A 15,953-nucleotide genomic window follows, 5' to 3' on the forward strand; every position below is an offset into this window, starting at 1 on the left:
GTCTGACGTCACTGCCTCTAGAGGCCGCTTTCCCCCCTGGAGTAGGTATTCTTAGTTGCAACGCAGTTCTAATATGACACAACAACGCTAAGATGAACTATTTTACAATAGAAGAAATACACCACTAGATAACAGTGGTTCTCAAAGTGGATTTCAGGGACTCTCTATAGGTGCCTTTATGGGGGTCTCAATTGACCCTTAAAAGTCTGTAACTTTGACAGTGTACAAACATTTGTACACTGTCAAAGTTAAGGGGAGACCTTCACATTTCAAAGTTGGAGAACCACTGCGCTAGAAGACAGTCACAGTCTTGTAACCTCGCCCAATGTCTCTGTGTGCTGGTGTCTGGCATGTGCACACACAGACATCAAAGGGGGCTTGAGCCCCTGCCCTTTTATCCGTCTGTAAGAAAGTGCCCTCTCCAGACCATGAATGCAAGTAGTGAAAATAGCTGACCTCCAAGCTTGTGAGCTTGGAGGTCTGTATTTTCAATATTTTCACCAAAAGGCCCTATTAGGCATTTCAGCCCCTGCCTCTCTAACATTCTCTGCACGTCCCTGCTGTCCAGGACATTTTGGCGTACCAGCGGCGCAGCGTCCACAGGCTGAGTCCAGGCCTGTACCTGGGCTACCTGAAGCTGAGCAGCTCCGTGGACCAGATCAAAGTCCTGGTGTCCCAGAGGACGCCCAACGTCCTCTGTCACGCCCGCGTGCGGGACAACGCCAACGTGTCCAGGTAAGGGCCGTAGTACCTCACCATTCCTGTCTGATTTGATTTATTTGAGAAGCAACAAAAAACACGTGGTTACTGCAGTTCGAGGATAACATAATAAAGTGCTAAGACCAGGGGTCTTCTCAAAATGGAGAAGACACATATTAAAGTGTGTGTTTGATTATTCCTGTGTGTGTGTGTGTGTGTGAGCGTGCGTGCGTGCGTGCGTGTGCTTCTCAAACACCAGATGACATTCAGCGGAAAGACAACATAATATTATGTGAATATTATGTTTTGCGTAATGCGCTCATGCGTGGATAGACAACATTGTCTAGACACTATCAGAAGTAATTTGCGAATAAACACACAAGTTGGCAAGAGACTGGCAATTACCCTGTTATTTAGAGGCGATTAAAACATCACATGGGACTAGAGCTAATTATCATTCATTGTGCACCACATAGATACTTTTATCAGCAGCTGTCAGATGTCACATGCAGTGTACTGTATACAAATATTACATTACACGAGGGGTCTTCACGTTTTCAGGCCAAGGACCCCTTAGTTGAGAGAGAGATGAAGCAGGGACCCCCACAACCTGTTCATAGATTCCATATAGTTTCATTATTTGACAGCACAATCGTCAGTGTATTTTGAATTCATGTAAATTTGTGTTTTCTGACATTTAACCACTTGAACCATCAATACGTACAGTAATAAACTTACGACCTGTAATTAGTCTGCTCTTTTTTCCCAAAACACAAAAGCTCTTTGCCAAAAATAGAAGATCTACAACCTCTCAATGCCTCGCAGCGCAAGGCATAGAAGATCTACAAGCTCACAACGCCTCACGCTGCTTGTAGATCTGCTATTTTTGGCTAAAGTTCTCGGAATATGGACGCTAGGGTTCAAGTGGTTAATATAAAACAAATATATATATATATCAAAGATTTTGAGGTTCCCCTGTAGTAACTCTGAGGACCCCCTAGGGGTCCCGGAACCCTTGTTGAAGACCCCTGATCTAATTGATGATATAATCATAATAATAATAATAATAATGATCTCCCGTGGTGGAAATTCAGGTTTTAGCTCGGTGCCCTTTGCTGTGGCTCCCTAGGCAGGCTCTATCACTTTATGGCACACCGATGGTTAGGTCAAGCTGCTATTCAGCCAGCCCTTTCAGCGGGCAACACCCATCGTACAACCCCCTATAAATGACGCATTTACCACTCAAACCCCAGCCTCCGTATTGTGAGCTTGTCAATCGGCTATTTTCAGCGAAAACTTTCCCCACAATAACAGAAAACAGATAATACGCTAGCATAGAGCCCTGAGGGACTCAGCTGTAGTGGTAAATGCATGATTTATGCTTCATTGTATGGTGGGCGACACCATCGTACAACCGACTACGAGTTGAGCATTAAATTGACCTTTTAGTGATGTGGTGTTCACCCTATAGAGACCAACAGATCAGCCCAAGGCTATCCGCATGCAGTTACCGGGAGACAAACACATGAACACACTGTGTTTAACAATTAGATTGAGGAAGCGGCTGACAAGAAAACCATTGCCTTTCTACGGAGAACACAGGCTGCTGTAGAAACCGCCACACACTTTTCATTTCAACTTTATTTATTCAGGAAGGTGAAATGAGGGCAAGCTCTCTTTTCCAATGACGCAAGTGATATGCAAGTCAGGGTTCTATCAGTGGCTACAATACATTATTTAAGTATTTACCCCTCTGTTTCTCATTTCTGTTCAAAATATCTGGTAAAGGTACGTATACAGCACCTTTATCCAAAGCGCTTTACAATGTGCATCACATTCAACCCATTCACACCAACGGCAGACCATGCAAGGCATCAACCTGCCCATCAGGAGCAATTAGCGACTTCAGTGTCAAAGTGTGTCAAGGACACTTTGACTCTAACTCAGAGTCTGGTTTATGTTTTTAAAAAAAACATCACTAACTTTAAAACCTAAGTTAGAGCGATATCTCCGTTTGAGGAGAATAAGGCTGGCAGCATACTTCCAAAGAAGTAGAAATTGTCTTTCAGGCTTGCCGCAACCAAACTTATTTTCTATGGATGAAGTCCATTTTATACTTGATGTGGTTTGGCATTGAGCAATTCAGTAGGGAATATACCTTTCCGACAAATCGCACAAAGTGTTCGCATGATGTTGTATGCTGTGATTTCTGCCAGCTAGAAAGTGAGGCGGTTCAGGAAGTGTCACTTAGAACATCTGCAAGGCAGTGTTTTTCTTTTCTTCAAATATTACATTGAACAAACTCGCTGAACTTCATTTCTGCCATAATTATGCAGCACAGCAGCATAAGTCTAAGTATTTCTGCACAGCCTTCTGTCCATAGAATAATGCCTAATTTATGCTTTGTCATTCGCCGGTGTGCCACGCAGAAAATAGGAGATTTACAAGCTCACAACACATTGTGGACGCGACATGTTCTGAGCTTGTGAATCAGCTCTTTTCAGCACGTGACACCGCCATTATGATGAAGCACAAATCGGGGCTTAGAGGTGATTAAATTAGTAAACAATTCAGTTCTGCGCGCCATATTATTCTGTGAGGAAAAAACGTTGTAATATACTGCAGAGGTATGACTGTGTGGATGATTAATGACTGTTTGCAATAACTCAAAACACAGAGGCATAGAGAGAGAGAGTTTGGAAAGTGTAATGTGCTGAGACAAAGTGAAAACAGAGAAAAGATTGTCTTTCTTCTTCCCTCATCTGTCTCTCTGTCTCTATCTCCCTCTCCACTGTCCAGGGGAGTATTGGGGATGTTTTTCACTGCGGGAGTGCCGTTTCAATGCGCACACACGCACAAACACAGGGGTGGGCAACTTTGATGATGGAGAGGGCTACTATATTTCCACCTATATTTCCACCTTCACTCCAGAGGGCCACATTGCATATTGTTACGTCCTACTGCGCTGCAATGCGTTTTGGAGCTTGTAGATCTGCTATTTTTGCTTCGTTTGAATTGGAATCCTGAATATCTTTTGTTATTTTTTTAATTGGAATCCTGAAATGTACAAATTGTATTTAATTTCAAATGCATTTAGTTACAGTATACTCATGTTAACTTTATGAACTTAAATACGAATACGTTAGATTTGAAAAAAATACTAACATTTTAGTACTACTATACTAGTCATTAAGCTACTAAGATAGACTGAAGGAATTAAAACGGGTCATGTTTGCATGATTGGAATTGAAACAGCTGAAATCAATAATATATCAGTATTCCGAAATTAATCTGTGGGCCGCATTAAGTGAAGGTGGGGGCCGCATGTGGCCCCCGGGACGCCTGTTGCCCATGTATGCACAAACACGTACAGCGTACACACACAAGTAGACTATCCAGACATCTTGTGTCTGCATACTCTTAACAACAGTATTACAAAACAGAACAGATGGATGCATTAATGCATTCATTCATCCATCCATTCATTCCTTCATTCTGTCATTCATTCTTTCATTCATTTAACACCACCCAGCCTGAGTGTGATTGTTTTTGTCGGATTTTGTTGGATAGTGTAAATGGATGTTTTTAGTTAAAAGTGGAGTAACACACACATGCACGTATATGTGCCCTCGATGGAAATGCTCCAAAAGATTACCAGAGTGCTTACACCTCCCCTCCCTTCTGGGTTTCTGCCCGACAGCAAGAAAATGAACGTTGACAGGGGTAGGTAAGGACAGCTTAAAGTCTGTGTTTATATTCAGCTCAACAATATTATCTAATCACAATAATTTCACTGCTTAAATGACTCAGTGAAAGGGGGGTACAAGAGTAAACAATATGCACAACGATGAACAATAAATACAGCAATAAACCATCAAACAATAGATACAGCAATAAAATATTCTCACACACACACACACACACACACAACACACACACACACACACACACACACAAACACACACACACACACACACACACACACACACACACACACACACACACACACACACACACACACACACACACACACACACACACACACACACACACACACACACAATGTCCTGTTAGGGCCAGCCACACTAATAGAATCCCTTTTATGCCCATCAATATTAATATCTGATGCCTCATTCACACTACAGATATATAGTTGAACGTTTTGCTTGGTAATTCAATGTAATCTCAATGGAAACCAGCTTTAAAGGCTGGATTCCAAGGACAGCCGACATGCCCAGCCTTTAAAGCTGGTTTCCATTGAGATTACATTGAATTACCAAGCAAAACGTTCAACTATATATCTGTAGTGTGAATGAGGCATGAGAATGCCCATACAGTAGAATCCCTTTTATGCCCAATTGCCCATCAATATTAAGCCCATATCTGGGAATGCCCATATATGGACATATTGTGTCAGTCTAACCAGTGTGGTTGACGTGACACAAGTCACACTTGCAAATTCCGTCCTTGTCCATTTTATGCCATATATGGAGATCCCTGTCCCGATGTCATCAATATTAAGCGAATATATGGGAATGCCCATATTTGGCAATGCCCATATATGCATGTTCCATATGGCCAAGATAGAATTAATTTGCTAATCAAGACTGCTGACTATCATCGCCTGGACCTCCATGTATGAAGATCATGACACTGACCTCAGCAAACCATGGATATCCATACATGGAGACACCTGGATCATCACCTAGATCTCCATATATGGAACTCTACATCTGACCTCACAGACTCCATATATGGATATACTGTAGCTGACCTGTTCTGACATCACAGCGATGACTCGACCAGCTCAGCAAAAGGGTATACATGCCAAAGCAGCCATGTGCACGCATTCTCGCCCTTAGGGCGTCTTACTGGTGATAGTAACCACCATAAAATCCACAAGTGTGTTGATCAATATCATAGTTTATACTTTGTTTAGTTTACAAAAGAGATGCCAGCACTATCACTTTAGAATGACATCCTTTTTATTTCAGTTTTGCCCCAGCAGCTGCAACAAACTCTTTTGTAAAGTACATTCATTCCCTGAGCCGTGCAACCAAGACAAGTATTTGTTTGTTGACAAGTGCTCCTCTCTCCCTCTTCTGAAGTATACTTTGTTCAGTAACAACACTGAGAGACAATTAATATCTGTGTTCTTGCTAGTCCTGAAGCACACTGCACATCTGTCCACCCACTAGCTCTCTGTAGAGAGGTTGTGGGTGGACATGTGTGCAGTGCTGCATGAATAAGCTGCAATTACTTTTGAGATTCAATTAAAATGTATTATAAAGTGGTTCTAATAAATAGCGTTAGCGTAGATATATTGGAGGGTTAAATAGCGTAAATATACTTTTCAAGATTGTCACTGACTTATTATACAGATCTTATACAATGTATTGAAGCAAGAAAATGTAAAAAAATAGAATAGTTAAAAAAGATATATATATATATATTAAAATATACACTGATAGGACTGTACTCTAATACTGTTTAACACATTCCGTGCCACCTGTTTGCACCACTAGATGGTGGTACAGTGCCAGGGATTTTCATAGATTTCCCTTATTTGGAACGGCCCACTGAAGTGACGCGCGTGCATGTTGTGCAATGATACTTCCTTCCACACGTCTTTTTTCATGCAGAGGAGAAACATTGCTGCCGAGAATATCCTGCGATTAGATAGAGCCCGGAAAAAAGAGCGTTTAGGGCCGATTGCCGCGATCTGGGGAGAAATAATGAGAAAACGCGGTGTAAAGGCTCAGCCATATGATGGCAGCGGGTGAAGACGGCGCGGCTTAATGAAGTCACCATCTCCCAAAGCAACATGGGAAATGAAGTTCCTGCACACCAGCGGGTACAGTAGACCGCGATATGATATCAAATATTAATAAGTACAATGTTCGAATATACTCCTCAATGGCACAGTATGCAGCATGAATGAAAATCAGAACATACTCCTCAATGGCACAGAATGTTAATTATGTTTAATCTGCGGCAAATTAACCTGGAAACAGATGCAAATCTAGGATTCTAACACATTTAGATATTTTATCCTGACGTCTAAATTGAGGCCCGTTGCTGGAAACCTGTCTGCAGAAATTGGGGCTGAAATTGGACTGCATTTGTGTAGTCTGATCCCCACGCTGGTCACAATTAAATCTGCCTTTGGTTTTCTCCGCCCTGAGGTGCATCCTTGATTAACAGAGAGATCGGATCGATCGAGGCCTTCCTTTTTATTTAACCTTTCTAAACCTGATTTTGCCTTTATTAACTTGTGGTGGTGGGTGGAGCGTGCGTGTGCACGTGCACACGCTCAGGCCGACCGGCCTCATTAGCGGGCCGCCGGGTGCAGCTTGTTGTCTAAATGAGCTGTTTGTTAATTTATTTGTTTGTTTTGGTTCCGAGGCAGACGAGAGGAGAGGTGACTGCACATGGCAGGGGAAAACGCATAGAGGCTGCATTGTGTACATACACACACATACACACACTTGTATGTACACACACACACATACACACACACACACACACACACACACACACACACACATACACACACAGATGCACGCATGTACAGACAAACATACAGTAAGTACATAGCAAGCCTCAGCAACGGGTCAATAAACTGGTGCACACATACAGTGCACACTCACAGGCAAACATATACAGTATACAGTACAATATGGGCAGTATGGGCACACTCAAACACACATATTATTTTAATTTTAATTTTACCTTTGTTTTAAATCTATTTTACAAGACGGATCTGACCACGGTAGCAACCGTATAAAAACATAAATCACAACAGATTAAAATGCAACAATACAAAGGCCATGGATCAGCTACATCTCTATGATTCATCCTAGAGGGAGCAAGAATGCGCTCAGCAAGTTGCATGCAGTGGTGGAAAGTAACTAAGTTTATTGTGGTATTTCACATTTTCTATACGTTTACTTCTACTCCACTACATCTCAGAGGCAAATGTTGTACTTTTACTCCACTACAATTATTTGAAAACTTTAGTTGCTTTGTAGATTTTGATTATTACTACAAAACATGTAATGTATATTTAGGCTATTTGAAAATAGCCGGTCTGCAAGCTCAGTACTGATATGATACATCTGTGGATCCAAAAAACATGACAAATATGCAGGGGTGGTCACGCCTTTTGCCGTTGCTGCCACCAGTCCATTGCAGCTCTTAAATCTTTACTCAAGGCTTATTTTTTCCCCAATTTTTTATTTGAATTATTGTAAGTCATTGATGTGTACAGTATGCATGTGTACAGTATGTCAGGTTTGTATTTGAGTGCACTTTATGTTGTACTTGTTGATGCATAGTTTTATTCCGTGCAGCACTTTGGTCAACTGTTGTTTTTAACTGTGCTTTGTAAATAAAGTTTGATTTGATTCCTTTCCTTGCCTGCCTTGCAGGGAGGAGTGGGAGTGGCTGCAGAGTCTGTCCATCACGGAGGAGACGGAGAGTGAGCAGCCCGAGGGGGAGGAGCCAGAGGGAGTGGAGGCGGAGCTGAAGTCAGAAGGCCACACCCCCCAGCTGTACTCTGAGCTGCAGACGGCCATTAAAGCTCTGCTCAAACTGGTCAACAGACCGCTGTACCAGGTACACACACACACACACACACACACACACACACACACACACACACACACACACACACACACACACACACGCACACATCTGTGTGTGAGGATATCAGGATATCCTTGTGAAAATATCAGCATTTTAGGATGATGATTTTATGAACAAATTAGTTTTTTGGGGGGCATTTTTAAGCCTAAAAGCCAAAAATAGGTTTCATTTTACACTCTCAAGTGTTAAAGATCATTGGCAACTGGCGGCCCGGGGGCCACATGCGGCCCCCACCTTCACTTAATGTGGCCCTCAGGTTAATATCAGAATACTGATATATTATTGATTTCAGCTGTTAAAATTCCAAACATGAAAGCATGACCCGCTTTTACTTACTTCAGTCTATTTTAGTAGCTTAATGACAAAAAATATATATACCATACATACATGTCCAATGTATTTGTATTTAGTTCATACAATTTTACTTTTCAGGATTCTAATTCCAAAATAGCAAACAAGCAGATCCACAAGCTCAAAACGCGTAGCACTGCGACATGTTTTGATCGGCTATTTTTTCTACTTTTGTGTGACAGAATGACGAAGTAGGACATTCATTTACGAAATAAGTTAAATTCAGAGATTCTGACAGGTTTCTGCCAGACAGTGTATGCAATGTGACCCTCTGGAGTGAATGTGGAAACATAGTGGCCCTGGCCCCTCTACATCATCAAAGTTGCCCACCCCTGATCTATAGGGTCCATTTGGTTGCCAACTCTCCATCATTTAGCTGGGGTCTGGGGACCACCTGGAATCTCTTCAAGGACCACTGGTGGTCCCCGGACCACTGGTTTTGAGAGAGCCACTGACATAGATAAATGAAATGTGCAACCAAACAGAAAGCAGAGAAATAGCTGTTGTTGCGTTGTACGCCAGGCTCGCATAGACCGTATAAAAGATATGGACAAAGCGAAGCCATTGGTTTCTATGCAGCGCAAATGACACAATATGGGACCTTGGCATGGGTGTTGACATCATAGATTGTAAAGGCACCAGAGGATGCTATTGGCTGCCAACGGTCACGTGCAACCGCAGAGATACATGGGAGAATGTGGTCGGAGCCTCCCGAAATACAGCACACGAAGAAGAACACAGCCGGCTGGTATTAGTTTAGTTGGCCACGCCCCCCACAACTTTATCATCAATTTTATCATAAATGGGACCTTATTTTCACAAAACGCATATAATCGTGATTGAAAGGCATTGTTTAACTAGCGATAGGAACCATAAAGTATTTATGAAAATGTTAAATAAGGTTAGAAAACGAAAGGGGAAAATGAATGGGGTCCAATGGAGAACAATTTTTTTTTGCGATCGGCCGGGGGGGGAAAACAGCACAACTAGCGGCCAATCATAGGAAGTTTTAGTTCCGTATTGGAGTCATTTTAAATCGGCGGAACTATGCCCCTGCAGGCTCGTCAGTTCCGCGTGTACCGCCAGGAGGTGTTGGAGCTGGGCCACGGCGTGTCCTTCCTGCTGCTGCTGCCCACGGCCGATGACGTGTGCACGGCCCCCGGGCAGGCCAACCCCTACACCCCCCTGTCTGGGTTCCTGCACCTGCCCCTGCACATGTTCGAACTGGGTGAGGAACCACACGCGCGCACAACACACGTTTGAACATGTTTATTTATGTCCTCATACAGTACATATAAACAGAAGTACTAGAATGGCTTGCGCAGGACATTGCACACTGCCAATGCGGTCGGACAATAGGGAAGCAGCCAGTTGCAAAGTGCCTGGAGGGCAGGACGTTGTTACATACTGTACAATACGGCTGACATACTTGTCAGACACAGCAGTCATCAATCATTGGATAAAGGAAACGACGCGCCTCCTCCAAATTGAGCGGCTTCCTATAATGGCCGACACTGAGCAGTGCCTTGCTACTGTATAACTGCTTGGCCCTCCTTTTGTAGAGGCCGACCAATGTTTGAAGGCCCCTCACAACCAACCTGTGCACGTGCCCTTATGGGCTACCAAATACAAAAGCTAAAAGTTTTATGGTATACAGAATGCTCTTTTCGAGCACTCTAACGATACGCGCATTCGTTTTCATATTTTCTATTATAGTTTTCAGGCTTTGGGGACAGGTTATAGAAGAGAAAAGGTGCTTCTTGTTGATGCTATTGGATTCCATAAATAAACGTAATTATTATCAGCTTCAATTTGAATGGACAAGATATTGTTCCCAGACATGCACTCACGCACACACGCACGCGCGGGTCGCGCGCACACGCAAACACACAGGTACGTAGTCTACTTTGAAGTCTGTTTCTTTTTTGACTTCTTCTCACCCGCATATTTCAGTGTGTGTGTGTGTGTGTGTGTGTGTGTGTGTGTGTGTGTGTGTGTGTGTGTGTGTGTGTGTGTGTGTGTGTGTGTGTGTGTGTGTGTGTGTGTGTGTGTGTGTGTGTGTGTGTGTGTGTGTGCGCGCGCGCGCAACGGGAATCTTTTCATTTTCTATTGAACTATAACAACAGAGGGAGGATTCTGAAAGATTCTCTCATGAATGTTTCCTGGTTGATGGTTCTCTATGAAATTCATGGGGGCCTCAGTGCACCCAGCTCATCATATGTCCCGAGAGACACCCTCCTTCCCGGTGACTGAGGTCATAATGCATGCACTTTAGTGTCCTCTGTCTGTACGTCAGAAATTAACCTGACCCCATTGGTCAAGCCATGAACTACTATAGTCAAACTTGGTTAAAATTAAGGTGCCATTGACCACCTGGAAACCTTTGCTTCATTCATTCAAAGCATTGATTCATTGTGTTAGTGTTTCCAATTCCTTAACGGCTTCCTTTTAACAATTAATATGATTCCCTTTGTACCATTTGTACAATCTCAGAGTTGATGTTTGAGAACCATGTGAAGTCCACATACACCAGCTCTGACAGTGTGATTTAAAAAAAAAAAAAAAAAACGGTTTCGGAAACTATTCGAAATGTATTGGAACCGATTCCTGGTTTCTGAATGTTGGATCCAGTTCCTCCTAGGGTTGGGATCCTTATAGATTGTAACGATTCTGGTTCCTTAACGATTACCTCTTAACAGCCGATTCCTTAAAGGTTCCCTTAACGATTCCTAAAGGGGGTTCCAAATGGATCCTTACAGGTCTCTAACTCTGAGAGTGTAACAAATGGAACCAAATGGACCCGTAAGGGTCCATTTGGTTCCATTTGTACACTACAAGAGTAATGGTGGTCCTTGAAATTAAAAGATTTGAGAAACACCGGTATTGTAATTAAATAGCAGACGTGCGGTCCACACACCAGCTCTGACAATGTGATGAAACCGGTTCTGGAAACGGTTCCAAAATGTGAAGGAACGGTTCCCCCTGGCTCCGGTCATGTGAAAGGAAGTCAATGTTAACGCGTGTTTGTGTGTGTGTGTGTGTGTGTGTGCGTGTGCGTGTGTGTGTGTGTGCGTGTGCGTGTCCAGTGCACTTCTGTGCCTACAGAGAGAAGTTCATCAGCCTGTACTGCCGCCTGTCGTCCGTGCTGGACCTGGACGCCCTCATTACCCAGCAGGCCTTGCGGGAGGCCATCAGCGACAGCGAGGTGTCCACCGCCAAGCAGAGGAACCAGCTCATCCTGGACTACATCCAGGTACTTTTACTTCTGCTCCTCTACATCTCACTGGCAAATAGTGTACTTTTGCTCCGCTACAATTATTTGACAATTTGAGTTACTGGACCAGTAGGCCAACAGATGCAATTCAATTTTCAATTACAAGGAGCTTTATTGGCATGAGAAAACATACATTTACATTGCCAAAGCAAGTGTCACAAATAAAATAAAAACTGTTGAAAATGGGGAACATAATACATTTGGAGGGGGTATAGCATTGTGTAAACAGAGCTATGTCGCATTGTGACATTTTATATATATACAGGGTATAAAGCTTTTGGAACAAATAACAGCATTATTTTTTCTCAAAAAAAATATTTAAAGGTAGCAGCTCTGTTTCATACTGTATGTGCAGTAGGTCTAGATGTCAATCCATGGTTTATAGTCCTTAGGGTGGTTGTGTTTCTAGCCTTCTTTTGTCGCAACAAATCTTGCTGCTGTGTTCGAACATTGTTGTATTTCTCCCAGTAGGTATGGGAGTTTTTCATCATTGGTCATGTTTTCAAACTCACTTCGGGTGTGTGTAATCTGTGGGAAGTATGTGTCTCTGATGTCTTGGTATAGTGGGCAGGTGATTAGAAAGTGTAGCTCTGTTTCTACCACATTTTGTGTGCAGTGGGTGCATAGTCTATTTTCCCTTGGGAGCGGGGTCTGTCTGTGGCGGCCTTTCTCTATTGCAAGGCTGTGTTCGCTGAGTCTGTACCTAGTCAAGGTTTTCCTGAGTTTTGGGTAATTTACTGTGCTCAGATATTCTGCTAATGTATATTCTCTTTTTAGTGCCAGATAGCATTCCATTTTGCTTTGGTTTTGGGTTGTCTCTTTCCAGTATGTTAGGTAGCTTTCTTTTTTCAAACTAAGTCTGTTGTATTGCAGATTTTCTTTGATATAATTACATGACAAATGGTTGAACGGCTGCATTTTGTGTGTGTGTGTGTGTGTGTGTGTGTGTGTGTGTGTGTGTGTGTGTGTGTGTGTGTGTGTGTGTGTGTGTGTGTGTGTGTGTGTGTGTGTGTGTGTGTGTGTGTGTGTGTGTGTGTGTGTTTGCATGTGTCTGTGTGTGGTTTCACTAGCCATCTAGTGAATGGAGGCTGACCACAAAGCCACGAGGTGCCCCCCACTTAAGAGAGTGAAGAGAAGGAGAGGTGTGCTTGCGTGTGTGTGAGAGTGTGTGTGCGCGCGCGCGCGCGCGCACATGAGAGAGTGTCTCTCTGTTTCACTGTGATTTTAAACTTGGAAAAAGTTGTCCCTCTGACCACAAACTACTCAGCAAGAGAGAGAGGAACAAATAATACTTGCACAAGTGTGTGTGTGTGTGTGTGTGTGTGTGTGTGTGTGTGTGTGTGTGTGTGTGTGTGTGTGTGTGTGTGTGTGTGTGTGTGTGTGTGTGTGTGTGTGTGCGTGCGTGCGCAAACAGACAAATATGAATCTTATTATTTTTTTCGGCTCTTAATGTCACACGCTGCGCAAGTGCGCATGCACATGCACGCATGCACACGCACGCTTTCACATGCACAGTAAATTGCTAACTATAGCGTGTGTGTACAGATGACGTGATGGTGTGTAGCGTGCGTGCGCAAACAGACAAATATGAATCTTATTATTTTTTTCGGCTCTTAATGTCACACGCTGCGCAAGTGCGCATGCACATGCACGCATGCACACGCACGCTTTCACATGCACAGTAAATTGCTAACTATAGCGTGTGTGTACAGATGACGTGATGGTGTGTAATTTTTCAGTTTATTTACACTTGCCATGTGTTGATGGAGGAAACATTATTCACACACACAGCACAGTCTCTGTCTGTCTGTCTGGCCCTGTCAGTCAGTCTGTCAAATTGCATCGTCATCGTCCCGGATTGGATTAACTGGACTTGGATGTTTGGACAAAATCTTTAGCAGTAATATCTTCTCACTGGGTGGCGCTATAACAGGCCAGTTTGTACTTGGCCTCCAGGTGAATGTGCATGCAAGGTTTTGCGCTGATAATTCCAACGGTGCCAGAGATTAACTGCTCACAGACGGACTGACGGACGGCCATGTGGCTCCTGGTTCTGTATCTTGAGGCGGCTTGATGTTAAACCCAATAAGACCTGGAACCACTATTTTATGGTTTAACTATTACAAAATAGCAGATGCTATTTATGAAAGATTGTGCCTTTTTTTGCAAATCTTTGAATATATTTATTTTTAAAGCGAACATTTGTAACTCAAATATTTGCTTCTGGGTCCCTGATATACAAAATATTTCCAGATGGGAGTCGGTGGCCAAATACATAAATCTAGGGGTCCTTGACATGAAAAGGTTTGAGAACCACTGACATATAGAAACATGCTCAGTGCCAAGCAAGGAGGTACAATTTTGATAGTCTTTGGTACAACCCCCGATTATGATGTTTCTCAGTTTAGTGCCTCGTCTCCTCTCCTCTCCTCTCCTCTCCAGAGGTCTGACATTCTTTCCAGACGAATCATCACTGGTGTCACTCTGCCTGTGCGTGCGAGTGTCTGCGGAGTGCGTGCATGTCAGAGAGAGAGAATGGTAAATGGCATTTTATATACCTCTCCACGGACATTGAAAAAAGTGTTCTGTCTATGGAGAGCTAAATAAAACTATGTGAAAAGGACATGTATGATTGTGTCCAAGCTGTTTGCTCGGTTTCATGATATTGTTGAGCTGTGGCACCTTGAGCCATTTGTTTACTCTGGAGTGTTGTGGGTGTTCTGTGTTGCAGAGCTTCCCCGCATTTATATAGCACCTTTATCCAAAGTGCTTTAGAACGTGCATTACTCCTGTCCACACACACATTCACACGTCACTGCACGTACATTCACACACCGACGGCTGAGAAATGTGTGAATGTGCGTGTTGTGTGTTTGTGTGTGTGTATGTGCATGGACATGTGCTGTATACATGTGCGCACGCGTGTGTACTGTATGTGTGTGTGATATTTTTCTAACATGTTGATGTCTCTGTGCATAGATGTGTTTATGTGCCTGTATCTGTCTTTTCCACACAAAAAAAACATACATACTATACATGAAGCATTTTGAAGGCTGAAAATGTCAACATAGGTCTCACATAATTATGAATATAAAATGGTCAAATCGAAATGAATTCAAGCTACATGCACCTATTTCCAAATTTCCTTTTTTTCTTTTTCTTTTTAGCTGTGGAGAATTTTTATTGTAAACACAAAACAAACAAAACAGAAAAGTCTGATTTATACTTTGTCATGCAACAGTGTCGCTCACTGGAGTATAAATTAAGCATAGTGGGCAGAGCCTGTATGTGGCTATGACTCAATAGCTGTGGCTTCAATAGGTTTAAGAAGCCGCCGTATAATCAGTTCTCCATTGCTGTTGATGTATGTTTCAGCCATGTCCTCTTCAGCAGGAAGGCCATAGGGAGTCTTGAGTGGCTGGATCCTTACTAGATGTTTGATGAATTTCAATTGATTGTTGACTGCAGGTGTGTTCTTGTGTATTACAGGTGTATGTGCCTTTTCAAGGCGAAGGTCCTTAATTAGCTGCTTCTCCCAGTATGGCCTAGCTTTGACACTTTTGACCCGTGTCACTATGTGGAGTTTGTGAGGCTGGTTTGGGTCACCGCCATATTTTTCATGATCTTCAGACCTCTCTGCAAAATACTGTGGTCGAACCTTGACTTTGGTAAATTTGCTTCTGAATAACACCAACCAAGGACATGTAGCCTCCGTCAACATCGTAATTGACGATCCAGGGAATGCCAAGTGTAGACCTGATCGACAGAAGATTGCCATAGTTGTATAGCACCAAGGTTACAGCAGCCACCACAGATCCTCGTTTGTGTTTTTAGGCTTGACCGGAAGTGAGAGGTAGTTACATTCCTATTTCCAAATTTCAATACAGCTCAATAGTACAGTATACAGTATGTATGAAATTAGACAGAATTCCCAGAGTGTGAGGGGTTACTAAATAGGGCAAATCTACTATATATAAAGTTA

At 42.9% G+C, this 15,953-nt stretch overlaps 1 protein-coding gene across 1 annotated transcript in view; it reads left to right on the plus strand.

Annotated features, from left to right (window-relative positions):
- Window positions 1–15,953, plus strand: part of ankfn1a (ankyrin repeat and fibronectin type III domain containing 1a) — a gene marked incomplete at both ends in the record, with an annotated part of 215,853 nt that overhangs the window by 188,567 nt on the left and 11,333 nt on the right. Inside the window, 4 exons of the mRNA XM_080747348.1 lie at window positions 569–735; window positions 8,130–8,316; window positions 9,757–9,925; window positions 11,784–11,950. Coding sequence (XP_080603474.1) covers window positions 569–735; window positions 8,130–8,316; window positions 9,757–9,925; window positions 11,784–11,950 — 690 coding nt within the window. The remainder of the gene's footprint in view (window positions 1–568; window positions 736–8,129; window positions 8,317–9,756; window positions 9,926–11,783; window positions 11,951–15,953) is intronic.

This window comes from Nannobrachium achirus (assembly GCF_963921795.1).
Source record: "Nannobrachium achirus genome assembly, chromosome: 18".
In the NCBI taxonomy this organism is placed as follows: Eukaryota; Metazoa; Chordata; class Actinopteri; order Myctophiformes; family Myctophidae; genus Nannobrachium; species Nannobrachium achirus.